The 21,693-nt window shown below is 54.9% G+C and overlaps 1 protein-coding gene across 4 annotated transcripts in view; it reads right to left on the bottom strand.

The window, feature by feature from the left end:
* The window catches only part of GRIN3B (glutamate ionotropic receptor NMDA type subunit 3B), a 47,856-nt gene extending 37,451 nt beyond the window's left edge, over positions 1-10,405 (bottom strand). For 3 of the 4 annotated variants that reach the window (XM_073324559.1, XM_073324557.1, XM_073324560.1), the window contains exons 1-2: positions 9,798-10,405; positions 1,740-2,338 (exon numbers count right to left, since the gene is read on the bottom strand). In XM_073324559.1, coding sequence (XP_073180660.1) covers positions 1,740-2,338; positions 9,798-10,226 — 1,028 coding nt within the window. In that variant the 5' untranslated portion in view covers positions 10,227-10,405. Of the gene's footprint in view, positions 1-1,739; positions 2,339-3,049; positions 3,125-9,797 lie in introns of those variants that run through there. The other variant, XM_073324561.1, reaches the window with a different exon arrangement.
* Between the last annotated feature and the right edge of the window lie 11,288 nt (positions 10,406-21,693).

Below are 21,693 nucleotides of genomic sequence, written 5' to 3'. Positions count from 1 at the left end.
CGATATGTGTGCCGGTCTGTGTGTGCACATCCATATCATCGCGTATCAGACTGGACATGCAACCATGCAGGGCAGTGTGTGCATGCATGGACATGCATATCTTTGCCTGTCAGCCTGGACATGTGACCACATGTGTGTCGCCATGCATGTCTGAGTGCCTGGGCCTCTGGGTGTGGCTCCGCGGGGAATGGGCCCGTGTGTGTCAATGCTAACATGAGTTCATGTCAGATCACACATGGCACGGGGGATTGGAGGGGCGTGTGCGGGCGGGCGTGGGGGGGGGAGATTCCATTTTCCAACCAAGGCTGCCAAAGCATCCCAGAAAACAACCCTCTGCCCAGCTGAGCCTTCCTCTGGCATCAGCTCCAGTCTCCTCGTCTCTCCTTTTCCATCTCTCGCTCGCCTTCCCTCTGCTCCCCTCCCGCTCCCGGGCCTTGGAACGGGCCCATTAAGACACTAGTAACGTCTCCAGCATGAGCCCAAGTTGCCAGAGAGGCCCAGAGGAGGGGGGAGCACTTTGCTGCATTTCTAAAGCAGCTGGACCATTCATGACTCTGGTAGCTGTAATTAACAGGATTCAAATGCCATGCTCCAGGGCCCAGGCCAATTGCTGGGAGGGTCAGGAAGGGACCCAGCCCACGCTGCCTTGTGCAGGGCTGTCAGGGCCTCAGCACAATTCACATTTCTATAACAGCAGCTTTCTGGGGATGTTACTCAGAGATTTAAAGCGACATGGTCCCTTTCCCACTCAGCTTCTGCACAGACACAGCCTCTTGCAGGAAAGGGTTAGTGCCTGAACGGACTGCTGATCTTCCAAGAGGAAGCATGACCTAGTGGTCAGAGCACAGGCTGGAGTCAGGAGACCTGGGTTCTAGTCCCAGCTCTGCCACCGCTTTGCTGTATTGACCTTGGGCAAGTGACTTTTGGTGCCTCAGTTTCCCCATCTGTATAACAATAAATAATTCCCTTCACCCCTCCTCCTGACAGAGGAATTGCAAGGGTTAGTTAGTGCAGTGCCAGAGGAGTGCAAGGTATTAACAACGCCAACTGCTCCTTTCCCAAAGATCACAAAGCACTTTACAAAGGAGGGAAGTATTGTAATTCCCCATCATACAGATGGGGAAATTGAGGCACGCAGCGAGGAAGTGACTTGCCCAAGGTCACCCAGCTGGTCAGTGGCAGAGTCAGGAATAGAAGGGAGGTCTCCTGAGTCCCAGCCCAGTGGTCTTTCCACTGCCTCCCTATTATTACCCAGCCTGACAAACCTTAGATTTTTAAGGCCAGACAGGACCATTATGACCATCTAGGGCTGAGCTCCTGCATAGCAGAGGCCAGAGAATGTCACCCAAATGAGAAACTGAGGCACAGGGAGGGGAAGTGACATGCCATGGGGTCACCCAGCAGGTCAGCATTAAGACCTGAGACAGAACCCAGCTCTTGCAGTCCGGCACCCTGGACCATCCCATAACATCAAACAGAGAGACTCCAGTGCTTGGACTAAAAATCAAATGCAGAGGAAGGCCAACCAGTAGGGGGCATCGGAGGGTGTGGGAGGACCGGCGGGGCATCGCTGCCGGCTTGCAACCTCTTTCTGCGCCCAGCCCCCAGTGGCAGGAAAGCCTGTCTGGCTGTCTGAATGCTCAAAGAGAAGCAGATGCCCCAGCAGGGGGCAGCGGCTGGGCGAGACAGACCCTGGCCCACGTGCTAGGAGCCGCTGACGGGGCTGGCTCCAAGCTTACCTGGAGAGGTGGTGCCCAGAGGACTCCGAGCCTTCCACGTGCTTGTCGTTGCAGTTCACCGTGCTCTGGATGAGGGTGAGGTCGGGCCGGACGTACATGGCGCTGGAGATGGCCCGGGTTACCAACTCCACCGCGTCCTGGGTGAATTGCTCCAACGTGGGGCTGTTGACCTCCCCATAAGCCAGGAGGCCCAGGGGCAGCCCCTCTGTCTGCAGCTCGTCCACATTCAACGGCTGCCCCAGCATCCAGTGAAAGTCCTGCAGCCTCAGGCCGGATTCCGAGGCTGCCCTGAACACCAGCCGTGAGAGGCGGGCGTCACAGCCAAAGAGCAGCACTGGGCCGGCCAGCTCCTCGAGCTCCTCTAAGTGTTGGCGGAGGTAGCTGGTGGCACCCGGCTCATCCAGGTAGCTCAGGTCCAGGACGGTCCTCAGGAAGAGGTCGGTGCTGCTGGTCCAGAAATCCAGGAAGCCAGAGACGTCCCAGGTGTGGCACAGCACCAGGGTGATCTCGTGCCAGTTGTTGGTCTGCAGGATGCTGCCAAGCACGTCCACCAGCGTCTCCATGGGGCTCTTCCGGTCCATGTGCAGGTGGAAGGGATTCTGCAAGCCCCGAGATGATGAGTGAGATTTACTTATTGGTCTGTGTATTACAGGGGCAGGTGAAATTGGGAGCCCCACTGCGCTAGGCGCTGTACGTATCTATAAGATATGTCTGTACTGTAACCAGGGGGTGTAATGGCAACTCATGTGGACACACCAGAAAGTCTCTAAGGTGCCACAAGTACTCCTTTTCTTTTTACCAGAAACTCAGTGTCATCTAGAGGAATTTCTCCTCCTCTGCCCTTCTACTGAACTTTCCTCCCAAAGATCTCTGAGCTTCCCTCCTGGCCATTAGGTAAGGGAGACATGGGGATCATTTCCTCCCACCACTAAAGGCAGCCACCTCGGGAGTGGAATGCAGCAGCTGTTTAACAACTGCCCAGAAAGGCTGCCCCGCTGGTTAAGACAGGAAGGGCCAAACTGAAGTTACAAGAGGAACTTTAGGGAGGCAGTGTTTAATGACCGAGGGAACTGGGGTCACCATGCTAAAACAAACCAGGGTACACCCAGCACCCCCTCACGCCGCACTAGAATACTACGGGCACTGCCGACCCCGTTGAGTCATCCACACTGCCTCCTGCAGCACAGCGCCCCCTAGTGCCTGTGGCCTTGGGGGCAACAAAACACCAAATAGGAACAGGAGCTTCTGGGAACTCATGCAGCCTTTGAACCTCTTTTCCCACCCGCTCATGGCCGTGAAGTGATCCTTACCACCAGACTAGGAGGGTGTCTCTGTCTCCAAAGGGAGTGGACAAGTTATTTGCAACTGATGGGGAAGAGAAGGGCTCCTGTGAATTCCCAATGGGGGAGGGGTATGGTGTGTTGACTGGCAATTCTGGGGCATGGAGGGCGTTGGTCTCTGCTGGGCTCTGTCCCGTTATCCTATGGCCTGGGATACTGATGTCCTCTGGACCGGCGGCTTTGCATGCATTTAAATCTAAAACACCACACGGGAATAAAACCCACTGCAGCGCTGACTCACGCCAAAAATAAAACTCCAGTCAATTCACAGAGGAAATGGGCAAGGAGGCGAGTGGCCAGGAGAGGGCACGAAATCCAAGAGAGCAAAGGGAAGGCTTCAAAGAGGAGAAACAATTCCTCAGGGGTTCTGGCTCTGCTCCCAGTCACACTAAGGGGGGGGAGGGTGTGTGTGTGTGGAGGGGGTGTCGCATGCTTTGCTGGATATTTGGGCGCCATCGTCAAAGTGGGAGCTGTGCAAGGAGGACCTCTGAGACGCACCCACAGATTGTTCCATCCTACACTGAGATGCAGCCGCCTCTGGGGTGGAATTCAGCTGCTGTTTAATGGCCGACAGCAACACTGCATAAGAGTTTAGGGCAGGAAGGGAAGGATTCTGAATCCAATTAAAACTGCCAAAGGGAAATGGGGGGGGGGGGTAGAATGGAAATGCCTAATGCGGCACTGACCCAGAGCAGCGATCTCTCTCTCTTGCACACACGCACCATTATCCAGAGCCCTTCATAAAAAGTTTTAAAGAAAATTCTAATTTCATCACTTCCTGAGGAGCGTAAATTCATCTGGGAGCACTGGGCAGGATGTTAACTTCATCCCCTTACACAGATCAGGGAGCTTCACCCTGTGAAGTGACTCTCCTTCTGTACACCACGTGGAAGTTGAGCTGCTTGCACCCAGACCCTACTTAGGAGCTGTAAATGCACCCTCACACTGTATGATCATTACCTATTTAATGATCGGGGCTCTGCTGTGCCAGGCATTAAGAACATAGGAACGGCCAGACTGGGTCAGACCAATGGTCCATCTAGCCCAGTATCCTGTCTTCCGACAGTGGCCAATGCCAGATGCTTCAGAAGGAATGAACAGAACAGGGAATCATTGAATGATCCATCCTCTGTCGCCCATTCCCAGCTTCTGGCAAACAGAGGCTAGGGACACTTAGAGCATGGGGTTGCATCCCTGACCGTCTTGGCTAAGAGTCACTGATGGACCTATCCTGCATGATTGTTCAGACAGGCCCAAAAGAGCTTAGAATCTAAATCGCCAAGATAAAGGAAAGATCATCCCTACTTTACAGATGGAGAAACTGAGGCACAGAGTGGTCAAGTGACTTGTCCAAGGCCAGACAGGGAGTTGATGGCAGAGGAAGGACTCAATCCCACAGCCACGCAGGCCCAGCCCAGCAATCATTTCACAAGGCTGGCTTTCCTCTTGCTCTTTACCTACCCATGTTCATGCCCCTTAGAGGGGCATGACTGGAATGCAACAGAACATGGTCATTTAAAGACTCAAATCTTCAAGGTGCTAAGTGCTCCTACTTCCAATGGAGCTCCAAGTGATTCTGAGATGTTGTTTGGTCGAACCCATCCATAGCTCATACCCACAATATAATGGAAGGGGAGGAGGAAAACCTTCTCTCTTGTGGCATATTGAAAATGATGTTCAAATTACAAGCTATCCCTTTAGGTGCTAGGGATTTCCTGCTTCTGCTTGCAGGCTAGGAGTCTCTGTGGGAAAGCATACCAGCTCAGTTTCAGCAATTAGTCTGCAGAGAGCCTACCTAGACTAAGGTGGAGTGAGTTGGGCCACTCTGTTTTAGGGAGCAGCCTGCTTTGTCTCTCTCTGTTCTTAGGTTCTTTTGTGTTATTGTTCTGAATTTTAAGAACTGAAGTCATGTGATGTTGCAACCTTCCAGCGAGAGGATTGTATGTTTTTATGGAACGTCTCTGCGTCTGTGCTGGGAAAGTAACAGCATTGATCTACCCCTCCATTTACACCTTTAGACACAAAGCAAAAGGGACCCAGCTGCCAAGACAGCTCTCCTTCAGAAGCTAGTCGTCTGGTCTCAGTCTCTGAACATGAACTAGCACTGATGTCAAGCCTGCTGCACAGGAGGAAGAGATCAGTAGAGAAACAGTAAGAAAGAAAGGAGCCAGGTCCAATAATTAGGGATTATTCCCACTGGCAGTGAATTAACCAGGGCTTGGTGTGGTTGGTACATTTCACTCCAGCTCATACCCATTCTCTCTATATACATATACCCACATCAGGCAGTGGAGAGATTACGTGGCTAGAGCAAGAGATTGGCACCAGGACTCCTGGGTTCCATTCCCAACTCTAGGAGGAGAGGAATCTAGTGATTAGAGAAAGGGGAATAGGCACCAGAACTTCTTGATTCTGTTCTCAGTTCCAGGAGGAGAATAAAGTCTAGTGTGGGGGGGGGGGACCGGGTATCAGGACTCCTGGGTTCTGTTCCCAGCTCTGCCCACAGCTCATTGTGTGACCTTGGGAAAGCGTTCCAGCCTCTCTTTGGCCCTCAGCTTATAGGGATAATACTGCACCAGCATCTCGCAGGATTGCTGGGAAGCGTAACGTGATGGTTGCAAAGCAACGCTCTTGGAGTTCCTCGAAGGGAGAGTGTGATGGGAGTGCAAAATACTTGTGTTAGCAAGAGGCCAGCCTGGTCAGCCGGGGGAGCTTGGGTTTGCCTTTACAAGGTACCACCAGACTGCACAGACCTACAAGAATAGGGGGCTGCACCAGCTAGCCCGGTCTAAGTGGTTAGAGCAGGGAGCTGGGCAGCAGGGCCCCTGGGTTCTATCACTGACTGTGCCATGCCCCAGGGAACTTACAATCTCTATTAAGTACAATGTGGCCAGGAAGATACACAGAGTGGGGGGCTAGGATTTTATTCCTAACTATGTCTATGGAAGAGCAGCAGAGTCCTGTGGCACCTTATAGACTAACAGACGTACTGGAGCCTAAGCTTTCGTGGGTGAATACGAAGTGGGGATTCATTCACCCACGAAAGCTTAGGCTCCAGTACGTCTGTTAGTCTAGGAACCTTTGCTGCTTTTACAGATCCAGCCTAACACGGCCACTCCTCTGATATATATCTATGGAGAAGCAGCGTGGGTTACAGGACTGGCACTCGATCCCTGGGTTCTGTCCCCAGCTCTACCATTGCCCTGAGACAAGTTTCTTAGTCTTTCATGCCTCAGTTTCCCCGCACCCTTTGTCCATCGCATCTATTTAGACTGTAAGCTCTTTTGGAGCACGGACTGTCTCTCACTGCACATCTATATCTCCAACGGCTGGTGATGGGACGCTAGGTAGGGAGGGCTCTGAGTTACTACAGAGAATTCTTTCCCAGGTGTCTGGCTGCTGGGTCTCACCTAGGTGCTCAGGGTCTACCTGATCCCCCTATTTGGGGTCAGGAAGGAACATCCCCCTGGATCATATTGGCAGAGACCAGCGGGGAGTTTCACCTTCCTCTGCAGCATGGGACATGGGTCGCTTGCAGGTTTAAACCGGCGTAAATGGTGGATTCTCTGTAACTTGAAGTCTTTAAACTGTGATTTGAGGACGTCAGTCACTCAGCCAGAGGTCCAGGGTCTATTAGAGGAGTGGGTGGGTGAGGATCATGATGGTCTTTTCTGGCCTTAAAGTCTATACAGCATAGACTATCAGAGTTGGAAGGGACCTCAGGAGATCATCTAGTCCAACCCCCTGCTCAAAGCAGGGCCAATCCCCAATTTTTTTTTTTGCCCCAGATCCCTAAATGGCCCCCTCAAGGATTGAACTCACAACCCTGGGTTTAGCAGGCCAATGCTCAAACCACTGAGCTATCCCTCCCCATGTAGCAGTACCTCTGGGCTTGAGTGTCCCGACAGTTCCCAGAGCCCAGCTGTCCTATATGCTTAAATAGTAACGTCAATTCCATGCAAAGAAAAATTAGACCCTGTCCAAATCGATCAATTGGCTTCATCTTGGGTCCTAGGGCACTTTTTACCCTCCCTCTGCGTTGCATTCCCATGAGCCCACAGGGGCTGCAGGAAAAGGTTTACGAATCAAGGGAATGCCGGGCGGCATTAATAAATCAGCAATGCTCAAAGCAGCCGGCAGAGTCATTCCTGTAGCATCAATGAAGTTCACACACACACCCCACCTCCTCCGCTTTATAAAGCCTTGTGTGTGATGGAAATAATTCCCCATAATAAAAGCGAGAGAATGCTGGGCAGGGAGGCAGGCAAAGATGAGGGCTGAGATAGGGGAGAGCTGAGAGGCTGGTCTGTTGCTTGTTGTGATGTGTTACCACAGGATAAGGCCTGCTATGGCTCCACGCTAAAATAAATTCCTCCTGAGAGCACAAACTCTGCTGTTTGCCGGGCAACTGACCGAGAGCCCCAGAGCTCTATTGATGGGGCGATTTGCAGGAAAGGGGTTTCATTCTGGAGTGAGCCGGGCCCTGCTCTGTTACTTTAGGGTCACACAGACACTGTTCCCACAGTGGGTGTTCACAAAGATTCCAGCGGCCTTGGATGTATGGGGGGGCTGGAACAATTTTTATAGTGGGGGGGGCTGAGAGCCATTGACCCAAACTGTAAACCCTGGGTATAAAGGAAACCACTTCAAGCCAGGGGGTGCTGCAGCACCTCCCATACCCCTTGTTCCAGCACCCATGTGGATGTGCACGCCACACCCAGCAGTGCCACCCTTTAAAAGCTATTATTTTGGGTGCCCAATTGGAGACACTTAAATGGACTTTTTTCAGAGTAGCAGCCGTGTTAGTCTGTATCCGCAAAAAGAACAGGAGGACTTGTGGCACTAACCAATTTATCTGAGCATAAGCTTTCGTGAGCTACAGCTCACTTCATGGGATGCATGCCGTGGAAAATACAGTGGGGAGATTTTATATGCACAGAGAAATGGACTTTGTTTTCAGAGGGCAGGCGCTCAGCGTGGCCTGGAAATCAGGCCCTTTTAAAGTGTCCCTAGGTTCTGACATGCAGTAGCAGTCAGGGGACCAGAGAGAACCACAGGGTTTGTCTGTGTCCTGCAGCCTTGTGACAACTGACCCTTGTCTCTTCTATGCCCTGGAGGACGCCACCTCTCTCTTTAGAGGGGTTTCTCCCCACACTTACCAACATCTCCTCTCTGCTGGCTACATCATGTTCATTTATCCCCCCAGTACAGGAGATGCTGACCAGGCCCCTGCTTGATTTAATGGGGCCAGAGGAATATAGAGAGAAGCTTCTCAGGTGGCCCGTGTGACAGCAGCATGCACAAAAAAAAACCCCTTTCGAACCTGCCATTGTATGATCAGTCATTTGTCTATACTTCTTTGGCATAGCACCAAAGGACTTTACATACAGCGCCTGTGAAGATGCAGCCACCTCTGGGGTGGGAAGCAGCAGCCAGCACACAACACTGGGGACGTTGAGACCGAGAGCATAATCTTACAAAGAGCGCCTGGGGGTTGGTGGTTAAGGTCTCATTTGAAAGGCCCCTGGATGGTCTATGGCCTATGGCCTAAGGCCTAGATACCTATGGCCCTGCTGGGATCTGCCTGCTGATTGGGGCCTTAGATTTTATATTACAAACATCAGCATGGTATCTAAACACCTTCCTCTCTGGATGCGGCAGGAACCTGCCTCACTGCAAGAAGCCTGGAACACGGTGCCTCTTTGTGTTACAGAAACTCACACCCAGCAGTAAAGCCATGAGAATCAGGAATGGATGCACCCTAAAGGGAACTTCTCCTTTGCACGGGGGCCTTTTCCTCCGGAACCCCACTCCCTGCCCCCTCCAGCTACTGCAATTAACACTGCTCTCCCGCAGGTGCATAGGGGTGGCGGGGGATGAACGGGGAAGGAGGCTGGCCTGGCTTGCGAATAAAGTGACCCCGAACTATAAATATGCCCCCTGATGGATAGGTCTGAACTTGGCTGTGACTAAAGCTCAAAACCACAGGGACCTTCTAGGTGGCTAAACTATTGACCAGCCCTTCTGAGTCATTCCAGAGACAGGATCCAGCTGGGGCAAGACCCCTGGCAGGAAGGAAGCGCAAGGTAGCCAGGAGAACAGAAAGCAGAGCCTCCTTCGAAACAGGGACCCCACCAGGCTCTCCCCAGCCCCCCTGCCTACCCAGATACGCAACCCTTCTGCTCCAGGGTGGCAGGCCCAGGGGAAGAGGCTGCCAGTTGCAAGTGCGGATTTGCAACCAGGAGTCTCTTCTGCTTCTTTGCATACAGAGCAGACTCCCCCCCCCCCAAAAAATAGCCCCAACAACAAACCCTCCCTCTCCCCCAGCCGCAGTGCTGCTGGACACCCAGAACTGCCCCCCAGGCAACCAGGGCTCAGGCTGGGGAGGAGAAAAGGGTCCCAACTGCAGCTTCCCCAGCTTGCACTGGGAGTTGCAGGGACTGGATTCAGTGGGCAAGGAGGCCCCCGCCCCCACCTCCCCAAATCCTCTTCCTGCCAGCAGGGGAATTGCTACAGCGGGGTGGGGTGTCCCCCTCGCCACCCCCCCCCCCCAGCTGGCCTAGCCCGTGTGTGGCCAAGGAGCTCCCGGGCTCGGACCAGCCCTGAGCCAGGGGAGCAGGCTGGGCTGGCCAAGCCAGACCCCCCCCCCACCCCCACACACTTGTTGCCCAGCCGAAGCTGCTCCGGGCGGGGCGGGGGCGCAGCGCCTCCCCCTTACCTGGGTGCTGAAGGGCATCCGCTGCTCCAGCTCCAGGACGCTGAGGAAGGGGATCTCCAGGGCGGCGGAGAGGAACTCCAGCTGGAGCAGCTCCTCCCGGGACCCGGGGAAGGCCAGCACGGCCGCCACCCGCTGTACCATCAGCGCCTGGCACAGCCAGCGGGCCAGCGAGGCCGGGTCCCGCTCCCGGGGAGCCCCCGGCACGATCTCCAAGCTCAGGTTGTAGGGGAACCGGCTGGCCCGGCTCGCCCTGGCCAGGGCGCTGCGCAGCCGGCTCTGCGCGCCCCCCGGGGGCAGCAGCGCGCCCAGGCGCACCGAGTGCCCGACCCTGGCGAGGATGTCGCAGGGCTGGGGGTGCCCCTGGCAGGGCGCCGGCAGGAGGCTGCCCGCCACCCCCACGCACAGCCAGAGCGCCCGCAGAAACTCCATGGGAAAGTTTGGGCGCTCCCCGGTCCCCGCCTCGCCCTGGGTGGGGGGCTAGGCTGCGGGAGAGGAGGCGGCGGGCGCTGGGGAGGAAGGAGCCCTGGGTGCCGGAGGAGGAGGAGAAGGGGCATGAGGAAGGCTGGGAGAGCGGAGGAGGTGCTGGGATCTCCAGGCGGGGCTGCCATGGAGCGTCTGCGGCAGCAGGGGCAGCAGCGGGAGCAGTTTGTATTGGCTGGGGGGGGGGGGAAGGAAGGCAGAGATTAGGGCAGGGGGGTGGGCAACCACAGCAAGGCAGGGGAAGGGGTATGAAGATGCCAGGGGACACGGCTGCCAGAGGGAGGAGAGGCAGAAGGGAATCCAGAGGCGAGGGGAGGCTGGCAGAAAAACGCCCCCTGCCCTCGTCCTGCCCAAGTGCCCTCCTGGAGATCCTCCCCCCCACACACACACACCCAGTGTGGAGCCTGGCTTTGCCAAGGAGTGCTGGGCAAACACCAACGATCCTTAGCACCCTTGGCCGGGCACGGCTGGCCACGAGCAAACGTCTCAGTGAAGTTCAGAGGCCAGGCTGGCAAAGGGTGAGGGGATGGGGATGGGGGGGGGGAGTTATTTAATCTCTGGCCCCTGGTGGGATTTGTCTGGAGAAACCTACAACAACAGTAATAATAAATAACCCGTCTGCTCCTTCCTCTCAGGTTATCATTTTGTAACACGAGACTGTGGATCCAATGAAAACTAAGGGCCGGATGCAGCCCCCAGGTTCCCAAAGGAGAGGCAGTCTTGTTGAGTGCTTAGAGCCACAGCTGGGCAATAGGAAACCTGTGTCCTAATCCCGACCCTGCCACGGACACACGGTGGCGCTAGGTCCCACCTCTGGGCCTCGGTTTCCCCATTTGGAAAAGGAAGACGATGACGCAGCCCCACCTTCTCGACGTGCTTTGAGAGCGAGGGGTCTCAGTGTGATGAACCTGTGCCCGATTGCTGCCCTCTGGGTTCCCATATGTTACACAGAAGGCTGAGAGCCCCTGGGCAATAGTGAGGCAAAAGTCCACTAAAGTAAAATCTCCCACAGCCGGTGTAGCTTCCCCAGGGGTAGCAATGGCGGGGGGAATGAGCGTAGACAGGGCACAAGCATTCTCACCAGCGTGTGCTCTCGCCCTGCTCAGAGCAGCCTGCCAGTAAGATTGTGTCTGTTTAACTCTTACGTCTTAAAAAATGCTAAGAAATCTGTAGGCACCTAGGATGTCACGGCTCTCCCTGTGCTTCTGACCAGGGCCACCTGGAGCCACCCAGCAGCAGCTGGGATGTAACCCACACCCTTCTAGGCCCAGGGCCTAGCACTTGAGCCAAAGGAGAATCTCTGTTAGCAGGGAGGTGTCTATGACACACAGGAGAACAGTTCAGATTCCATCCACTAGTAGGCAATATCGCACACAGCAACACTAGCTAACTCCTTGCAGCATTTCTCGTTGAGAGAGAGCCCTTCTGGCCACAAGGATAGGATACCTGGTGCTTACAAGCTTTCTGCCTTCATGAACCCGAGTATTTATCAGTCAGGGAAAACAAACCAACCCTTGCCTTCTTTGAGTCCTGTTGGACCCAGAGCCTTAGGGGTGATTTCCTTGGAACCTATTGAGGACTGGCTCCTTCCTCTCCATTTTATTTGGTAACCATTCAGTGCGTGGTGCAGTTACCTCCGAGTACGCGCTGCCCTTTCATTGTACTCACATCACCTTATACAACACACAGGGCTCACCCTACGACACCCCTCAGCCCCAGCCCAGTGTGAAGACATGCTCCCTCAACCCACCCCAAGCTACACAACTCACAAACCACGCAGGCATGCACCCACACAAGCCCTGTACAACCCAACCTGCAAACGCACCCACTCTGAGCTACACAACTCACAAACCATGTACATCGTGCAGTGCATGCAATCACCCAAACCCTGCACAACCCAGCGCCCCCGCTCCTTCCCCGGGCGTCCGCCCACTCATCTCGCACAACCCAATCCGCCTGCTGCCACACAACAGAAACCTTCCACGACTGCACACCTCTCAGGCACTGGCCAACCCACAGGTCAGCCTTGACACACTCCACTGTACATGACTCTCAGGCCCCAGGGCAATCCATACGGCAACACACACCGAACCCTGCACAACCCACAGTGCATGCGTGAGCTCAACCCAGCCCCATAGCAAACATGCCCGGCTTGGCACATGCCCCTATCAGCACAGCGCCCTTTGTCTCCAGAGGCCCAGGGGTGCTGCAGTAGTGGGGACATTTTTACACTTCATTATGCATTCCGTTGGCCTTCCCTGTCATAACACCGAGCCTGGGGAAGGCCTTTGGGAAGGGGCTGAATGAGATTCAGGCCATAAATCCAGAGGAATTCCAGGAGAATTTTCACTGTCTTTTAATAAGCAGAGCTCCCCCGCCCCCGGCCCACCAATCATCTCCTCCTCTGCCTTTCCCAGCTGTGCCAGGCAGCGTGTGTGACCTGCATGAGAACACGGGGCCTTTTCAATAGGCACGTACTTGGCGAACATCTCGGGAAGGAGTTCGCTGGAGCGAGGCTGGAGCCTTGTCCCTTTCAGCGAACAACTACTCAAGAAAAAGCAACACGCCCAACCTTGTTCACAGGCCGGGCCTGAGGGGGGACCGAAAGGGTTGATACCTTGGCATTTTGATACCTTTAACAAACGTGAACTTAGCAGCCCCACTGCGAGGGAGCTAAAGCAGGATTTAGCTAATCTAACCCCCCATTTCAGTGAGGTCCTGCCCCAAAGAGCTCAAGGCGACAAACAGACAAAGGCGGGAGGGGAAACTGAGGCACAGAGCGGGGAAATGATTTGTCCAAGGTCACGCGCAGAGCCAGGCCTGGAACTTGAGTCTCCTGGTTGCCAGTGTGCAGAGCCAGGCCTGGAACCAGTCTCCTGGTTGCCTTAGCCACTGGACAGCCCTGCTGCCCACGTGATGGACAACCTAGTGACTATGCAGCTCTGGAGGAGAAATGGTAGGGATAATCTTGTGCAGGTGACCCCCTGATGGCAACTTACATTTCTGGTGCATCATCCCACGCTCGCCTGTGCCTATAGACAGTCATCATTTCAGCCATGGCTGCAGTGCAGCCGCCTCTGGGGTGAAACCCTACATGGTGCCGCTACATGGCTGTTTAAGCCAGGAAGGGAATACGTTCGCCTGCTGCGACTGCCAGGCAACAGGGGATCTTTAGGACACAGAAGCTAATCCCGCTGCTCTTGAGAGAGACGTGTTAGGGGATCACTTTTGTAGCCCAGCTGAACGACGACAGCCTCAGCCCTACACAGGGGTTAGCGCTCAGAGGGGAGCGCGGAGCCCCTACTTCGCCCGCGCACCTCTCCACGGCACTTTGTGGGCTCCCCTCCCGCGGGGCAAGACCAGGCCAGATGCTACTTATCTCAGGAGGCAATCTAAGAGGATTCCCAGCCTGAGGCAGCCGGAGTGTGGCTGTGGCATGATAATACTGAGCTAATAAATGGCTAATAAAATTAAAATAGCCCAGGCATTAGCCAGTCAGATGGCTGTGGCACTGGGTCCTTCAGCTGGAGAACAGGGCAGGAGGCTAGGGTCCCCCGTTCCATCTGGCTCACATCATTCTCTGGGCACCTGCTGAGTCTGCGCTCACCCCTCTGTCCTTTGTGGTACAAGCCACTAATTCTCGCTGCAAGCCAGGGCCTCCCTGTTATTCACCTTAAAGCACCAAGGACAAGCGTGCTGGCCACTCAGCATTCCTTCACTGGGATCTGCCCTTCTGCTAGATCCCTGGCTCCTTCTTACCAAGGCCAGAAGGCTGCTCACGCTGCCTTTAGCAGGCCACTCTTAAGAGCTAGCACCATATCCTGAGAGGATGGACAGGAGACAATGGCATCAGCTGATCGCCTACCCAGCTGTGGTCACAGGGAGAGGCCAGGCAGTGGCCATGTGTGTCCTAGGGAGATGAGCGACATGTGGCCAAGGGGGGATGGATTTCGTGGTTCACCGATCTGCATTTCTGATGAGGTCCCTCTCACCCCCGAAGACAAACACCAGCTGCCAGCAGAAAAGGAAGAAAATCTATTAAATTAATAACCAAAAAAACCCCACCCCAGCCAAGTACCAGCTGGTGAAATATATTGATCTTCAGACAAATGTAATGAGTGAACGCTAATGAATTCCTCCCGGGCATGATAGTGGGGGAGATCTGTCTCGCTTCAAAGGGGAGGGCAGGAGAAGGAAACCTTTTGAAGGCCTAACGAGAACAGTCCATGCAGTGTCACACTGGACCAGTCAACCAGATGGGAGATTAACAATAGATATAAATAGATATAAAGCAACTGATAACGAGATTAACAATCCAAGGGGCAACGTGGCCAGTTCTCCCTTCTTGGCGCATGTTTTTTTGAGTGAAGGATGGAGTGGATTGGCCGGGGAGCTGGCAGGAGCGTGGGGGCTGAATTTAAGGTGCGGGCAGCCCCTCAGAATGCAGCTCTGGCTCCTCAGTACCTGCTGCTCAAGGATACGAGGGGATGGCTGGGCAGGCTAAGCTAAGCCTGCAATGGCTACACTCCCAGAGGTCCAGCTCCCAGCCATGGCTAACACAGCCATCGATTGGTGCATGAGGCCATCACTTCCTCTCACACGAGACCTTTAATAGCTATGAGCTGGCTCCAGGGCCCCATGGCTCCTCCGGACTGTAGAGGGAGCTGGGAGGGCTCAAATCCTTGGACAAATCAAGCCCATAGCTGCCGCCTCTTCTGCAGAGGCTCAGGGGCAAAGCAAAGCTCAAAGCCAGAGCTTTCTTGCACCAAAAGCACAGGCCCCTCTCACTTTACCTAAATGAGACTCCCCATTTGTTGTTAGCAGTATAGGGCTTATGACACACAGCTGAGCCATTCTGATTCCATCTAGCAGGGGGTAGCTGTGTACATGCTTTTGTGTGTGCATGCACCCCACCCCACACACACACACACTCTCTCTCTCTCTCTCTCCATGTCTTCCAGGCTAGACTCTACATTTTTGATCTTTACTCAGTCCAAGGAGGGGGCCTAACACAAAACAGTCCATCCCTTTTAATTTTATTTATTTATTTATTTTTGGTTACAAATATTTCCTCTCCCACGTTATTAAAAACAATTGACTTATCTGTAAGCCCCTGGGATGGATTGTTTGGTTTTTGGAAAAGACAGGCAGCTGGAAATAGCCCTTGCGCTGACCTTGTCCATTTCACCTTCCAGAGCATCTTTCCCTGTCATGTCATTTCATGCTATTCCGCTGTAATTCTTGGAGACAGATGTGGGGGGGGGGCGGAGTGGGGGAAGAAGGAGGGGAGCGACCACAGAGCCGGAGCGGTACCAATGTCAATGGATTGCCACCGGGAAGCCCTGCTCTGCTTTTGGCTTCAGCTGACTGGGAGCGTCAGCCCCCGTTGGGCCCTTTAAATCATCCAGCTCCAGTGATGTTCCGACACAGGCCTGCTTGTGCAAGGGAGAGGGCCAAGGCCTGCTCTGCGCCATCCTTTTTTTGGCGGGTGGGGAGGGAGGTTGAATAGAGCTAGTTATTGGGCAGCAATGGGACAGGCCGGAGAGCAATTACCTAGCACCAGTAACGGCTGTGTCTGCGTTTCTGTATCACTTTGCTGTTAATTAACCAGTGGGCGTTAATTTTCCTCTCCCTGCGCCATCCCCAAAGTGGGGCCCTTACAGCCCTGTTAACAGACTGACTCTCTCTCTGCCCAGCTGGCGTGCAGCTCCCTGGCCCTTATGTACCCACCCCAGCCCAAGCGAGCAGAATGCCGTGCTCGTCTTTAGGGCCTTCCAGCTGAAGGGCTTGTTTTTACCAGCATTAGTCAGTCATAAAACACCAACTCACCCTGGTAGGTAGGACTTAGCCCTGCTTCCTCAATGGGGGAAACTGAGGCTCAGAGAAAGGAAGTTGCTTGTCCGAGGTCACTCAATGAGTCAGCAGCAGAGCCAGGAATTCTGACTTCCACTCCAGCCACTGTGCCACACGCCCCTCCCAGATCTGGGAATGGAACCCAGGCATCCTGGTGCACCATCCCCTTCTCTAACCCCCTTCTCCCTCCCCTATGGAGTCTTTCTGGCCTGGCTGTGCACAGACACTGCACGCATTAGATGAAGGCAGGCAGTGAGTGTAAGTCAGATGGGGATAGGGGGAGGTCACAGAAGGGGCCTGCTTCTTTACACTGGTAATGGTAGCCCCTGAGCAGAGATTGGGAACTTGCCCTTAAAAACCAGGCTCCTTATCAGAGCGGGTCTCGCTCAGGCGCCGCCGAGATCCTGACCGTTTCTTCCAGCTCTGGGGCAGATGCCGACCGTGAAAGGTTTCAAGTCACTGGGATTAGGAGCAACCCCACATGGTCTCCACCCCAGCCGCATCCCGGAAGGCACAGCCCAGGACACCACCGCCCAGGTCATTGGAAACAGGGTTGAACCAGTTCTCTGGCCTGTGTTATGCAGGAGCTCAGACTGGATGATCACAGGGGTCCCTTCTGGCCTTAGAGTCTATGAATTCAGCCCCTGAGGAGCAGGGACGAACAGGCCGTGCTGGGTGACAGAGGCTATGGAGAACAGCAGCTATGCCCTGCGCTGGGTGCAGGTGAGAAGGAAGAGAAGGGAGATCCCTCCAGGAACACAGAGAGGACCTGCGGGAGAAGGTAGCTCCGTGGCTCTCTGCTGCCTCAGCAAAGCTGCTGGCGTATCTGGGACAGTCTTTCCAGGCCCGTGCTTGGCCTTCTGAGCTGAAGGTGCAGTGCGGTGGGACAACTGGAGCCCAGCCAGAAGCAGGTGCTGCTCGAGAAGCAACGGGCCCCGTGGACTGGGACTCAGGAGACCTGGGCTCTGCTACTGAAATGCTAGGTGACCTTGGGCAAGTCCCTTTCCCTTCCCACCCTTTGTCTGATCTATTTAAATGGCAAACCCTTAGGACCAGGGGCTCTCTCTTACTGTGTACGTGCAGACCTAACACAACGGGGCCCGATCTTAGCAGATGAAGCTCTACTACAAATAACTGCTATCTTCAGGCATTGCACTGGTATGCCAGGCTGCATTAAGCCCCTTGTCTTAGAGCCTTTGAGCAAGACAACACCCTCACCTAACTGATTGCTTTCCCATGGCCACAAAATAGATCCAGAGAGAAATGGATTTCCCCATCGTCCCCCCCATGGCTGAATAGTGCTGCTCTGAGAGACATAAAATGTAACTTCCTCTTGGGTCAGCGGCTGATTGACGAGCTGAATTATACCGGACCGGACAGAATAATGCTGCTGGGTTTCCTCCTCATCGGCTCTGACCCAGCAACGGGAGGCATTAGTGTCAGTTGCCGTCTGTCAGTCGAAGTCTCTGATACATACATCCAAGATCTTCCCTGGTCACTGGAACCCTGCCTGCCCCCTTCCCCACTGGAACCCTCCTTCCCCCCCTCCTCCAGACCAACCTCCCCCCTGCACGGGGCTGGCATCTCCTCTCCGCGCCCCACCATGTTCCTCCCCACCGCACCCCACTTCTTCGCAAGAGCAAATGGGACAAATGCCCACTTTTATCCAAAAAGTCAGGGCAGCTGGGACAGGGCTTAAATGTATGGCCACCCTAGCCACCTGGGCAGGTAGCCAGGTGGGAACCTGTGACAAACAGCTGCTGCCTCTGTTCTCTTCTCAAACTGCACCACTGTGTGAAGAGAGATCCCGGGGGGCACTAGCCGTTCAGCCCCCTGAAATCAGAGGAGGTGGCTACAGGGAGGGGAGTTTTCCCATTGCACGGAGAGGAGCAGAGCAGAGAACAGAACCGGGGAGCCTGGACTCCGGAGTTCTATTCTCAGCGTGGCACCCAATAGCAGTGCGAGGTTTGACAAGTTATTTTGTTGCTGCTTTGTGCCTCAGTTTCCCCATCTATACAATGGGGACAGCACTGCCCTCATGCATAGGGCCTTGCAGGGTTTAAATGATGCCTGTAGAGCTCAGAGAGGCCAGGGAAAAGGGGAATAGATTGAAGGGTGCCTAGGAGAAAGATGATGCTCTAGAAAGGGACGGCTGGGCTAGTGGTTAAGGCAACAGATGGGGACTCAGGAGACTCAGCGAAGGGACCACCATGATCATCTAGTCTGAGCTCCTGCAAGTTGCAGGCCACAGGACCTCACCCACCCACTCCAGTAATAGACCCCTAACCTCTGGCAGAGTCACTGAAGTTCTCAAATCATGATTTCAAGTTACAAGGAATCCATTATTTACTCTAGTTTAAACCTGCAAGTGACCTGTCAAGACCCCCCAGTTCACTCCCTGGCTCTGCCACCAAACTCCCTGTGTGACCTTGGGCAAGCTGCTTCATCTTGCTGTGCCTCAGTTTCCCTTCAGCTTTGCTTTTCCCAGATAGACTGGCAGCCTCTCCCCGTCTATGTGCAGCGCCCAGGACAATGAGGCGCTGATCTCAACCGGCACTGCCGGAGTACAAATAAAAAAACAGCACTGTAGGATTGCCCCTGTATGAGCGACCCAGATGTTGCCGGGTAAGAATTAACCATCATATCCCAGATGTGGGCCCCACAGAGCTGCTTTCAGCGAGGACAGGGGGGAAAAGATCCAGGGGCTGGGAGAGAACAGCAGCTCCAGTAGGATGCAGAGCAGATGTTGCATTTCAGAGCCCCCCACACCCAGGGGATTTGCTTTAACAAAAATTAGCAGCTGGGCCAAACAAATGATTCGGCAAATCCCCAGTACAGAGTGCACAGCCGCAGGTGAGCTGACATTTCATGACAGTGCTGAATTGCACCCAGGTAATGGAGACCACCCAGCCCTGCCCTCCCTGCCGGCACAGCGTTGCTGGGACACAGGCCCCGGGCAGAGTTTGGGGAGGGAGGTTCTGTATCAGGGCACCAGTGCAGCCCCCAATGCACCCAGCTGCACTCTTGCCTTTTGTGGCGTGGACTGCACGGGTGCCAGGGCGTGCCCGCGGCTTCCTGCTCCATGGGCAGGTTCTAGGCACGTCTCTCGCTCCGGAGCCTGAATTCCATTCCCGGGAGTCCGGTGCTTTGATCTACCTCTGGCTGCCCCCCAGTCCCCCCTTGCCATAGTGTCTGAGCACCTCAGTATTCAGCCTCACAACCCCCCACCCCTGACCTGTGAGGCAGGGCACTGCCCTTAAATATATTTTATAGACAGGGACCTGAGGCCCAGAGAGACTCACTCAGGGTCCCCCCCCAGAGTCTGTGGGAGAACCAGGAACTGAACCCACACCCAGGTGAGCCCCCCAACCACTGGGCCATACTTCTATTCACACACGTCCTTACCTCTGGTAAATCCCACCATGTTTCGGTGGTGGGAGACAATCTCCCCTCGCTGCTTGGGAGCCACATTCTGAAGCCCATCTAGGGTCTTCTGCCCCGTGGCAGCGTGGACTCTAGCCTCCCTTGGGACACTCCTGCAGGGCAGCTCGCAGCCGGGCCACCGCTCTGCCCAGGAGCGCGTCTCTGTTCCAGTCACAGAGCACGTTCTCTAGTCTGGGGCAGCAGGGGTCCGGGCAAGGGGAGGATAAGAGGGTAAAGCAATGAACTGAAATGCACGTTGTATCCCCCGCCCCAGGAATGGACATCGGGGAATCAATAACAGAGACATACCTGGCACCCACCGGGCTGCTGGCCTAGTGACGTTTACACAGTTAGCACCAGGGGCCCCTACGACGCACCATGGACTATTCCCTGGCCTCCCAAACCGCACAGCGGCAAAGAGAAACCTTTACCTTGACCCTAACCAGTCATCTAGGCCTCAGCTAGCCAAGGCAGTGTGTGGAGCTTGAAAAGGGTCATGCCGTAGGGTCCAGTGGACAGCAGGAGAAAACGAATTCCAACTTACTGAGGATGCTGTCACGGGCGCCTACAAACTCCCCCATTAGGGGGAGACACCACCTGACAGTGGTACTGTCACTCCCCTGAACCAGCCCCCACCCCCTTGGCAGGTTGTCCCACCAACTTGGAAAGGATTAAGTGGGCTCTGCTGTCTGCCTGAGGGCAGTGGGTCATGATCCCACCCAGGTGTAGGGCAAGTGGGAGGAGCTGGCTGGAGAGGGAGGATCTAGGGTGTGGGCTGAGCAGGGTGGGTGGAGGAGCCCGATCCGAGGAGACAGTCAGAGCTGGACTTTATCTTGTTGCTTTCTGTGTTGAAAGCAGGGAAGGGATGCTGGGCTGGAGGGGCATGGGGAGGCTGGGGCAGAGGCTGTTATTTTGACTTGGGGAGGGGGCAGAAGAGAATATTCCCAAGGCCCACAGCTGACTTCTTACCTGTAGAGCCTGGACTATGTTTTCAGAGCAGGCTGGGAAAGATTCCTGCTGGCTCGCTGGGTGACCCAGAGTTAGCAAAGTGTGCATGGAGACCCGGACGAGACCCTGGTTCACCCAGGTCCTTACAGGTGCCCATTACTGTGGTATCTGAGAGCCTAGGGTACCGTCCTTTTGCCATGGCAGAGGCCTGTGGCTCTCAGAGCAGCTTGCTGGCTGGGGCCGATGCTGCTCTGATGCAGCCTATTAACATCGATCCAAACCGTCTGAAGGAAAAACAGATGGGGGGAAAAAAAAGAAGAGAAATGGCCCTTATTAAACTAAAAGCATCATCTAAGTGAGCTGGCATGAGACAGGAGCTTGGCCCGGACACTCGCACACTGAATCAAATGCTCTTGCTTCTGGTTTATGAAACAGGTCCCCCATTGCAGGGTGGGCAGATGGGTCGAGGCTCAGCTGGGCCTGCAGGAGGTTTGGGCACATCTGCACCCCCAGCTCAGTGAAAGGGGGCAAGGCAGCCACCTCTCCCCCATCCTCTGCACACACACCCCCGTTCACTGAAGGGGGGATAAGGGGAGCATCCTCCCTGCCCCCCACATCCTCCCTTTCCTTCCCTGCTGTAGGTCAGTTTGGTTGCCTGACAAATCACAGAGGCCCCTGGCACAGCTGGGCCCCAATACGCAGGAACCAGCCCACTCCTTGCGGTGCAGCAAGGCAAGGAACCCTCCCCACTGCTTAAGCCTGCTTGGCCAAGCCGAGCTGCCCGGGCCAGTAGGAGCGAAGGGAGAGGAGCCAGAAGCCCCCGGTGCCAAGTGGCGGAGGGGGAGCTGTTGAGAGCGAAGCATGCCAGGGGCTGGGCTCGGCTACTAGGATTGCTAGCTCCGAGGCTGCGGCTACTGGGAAGGGCAGGGTCTTATCCGCCCCTGCCCAGGTGAGCTGTTCATGCAGGTGTCAGGCCCCCATCATTCGGACAGCAGAAGGCAGGGAGCAGGTCTGAATCGGGGCTTTTTGATTCTTTACAGCCTCTGGGGGCTCAGCGCAAGGTGACGGCTGAATAGGGTGACCAGATGTTCTGATTTTTTTTTTTTTAGCGGGACAGTCCTGCTATTTGGGAATTTTTCTTATAGAGGCACCTCTTACCCCCCACCCCCTGTCCCCATTTTTCACACTTTCT

This window comes from Lepidochelys kempii, chromosome 25 (assembly GCF_965140265.1).
Source record: "Lepidochelys kempii isolate rLepKem1 chromosome 25, rLepKem1.hap2, whole genome shotgun sequence".
NCBI classification, from domain to species: Eukaryota; Metazoa; Chordata; order Testudines; family Cheloniidae; genus Lepidochelys; species Lepidochelys kempii.
Note: the sequence above shows the minus strand (reverse complement) of the source record. Positions and strands in the feature narration are given on the sequence as shown.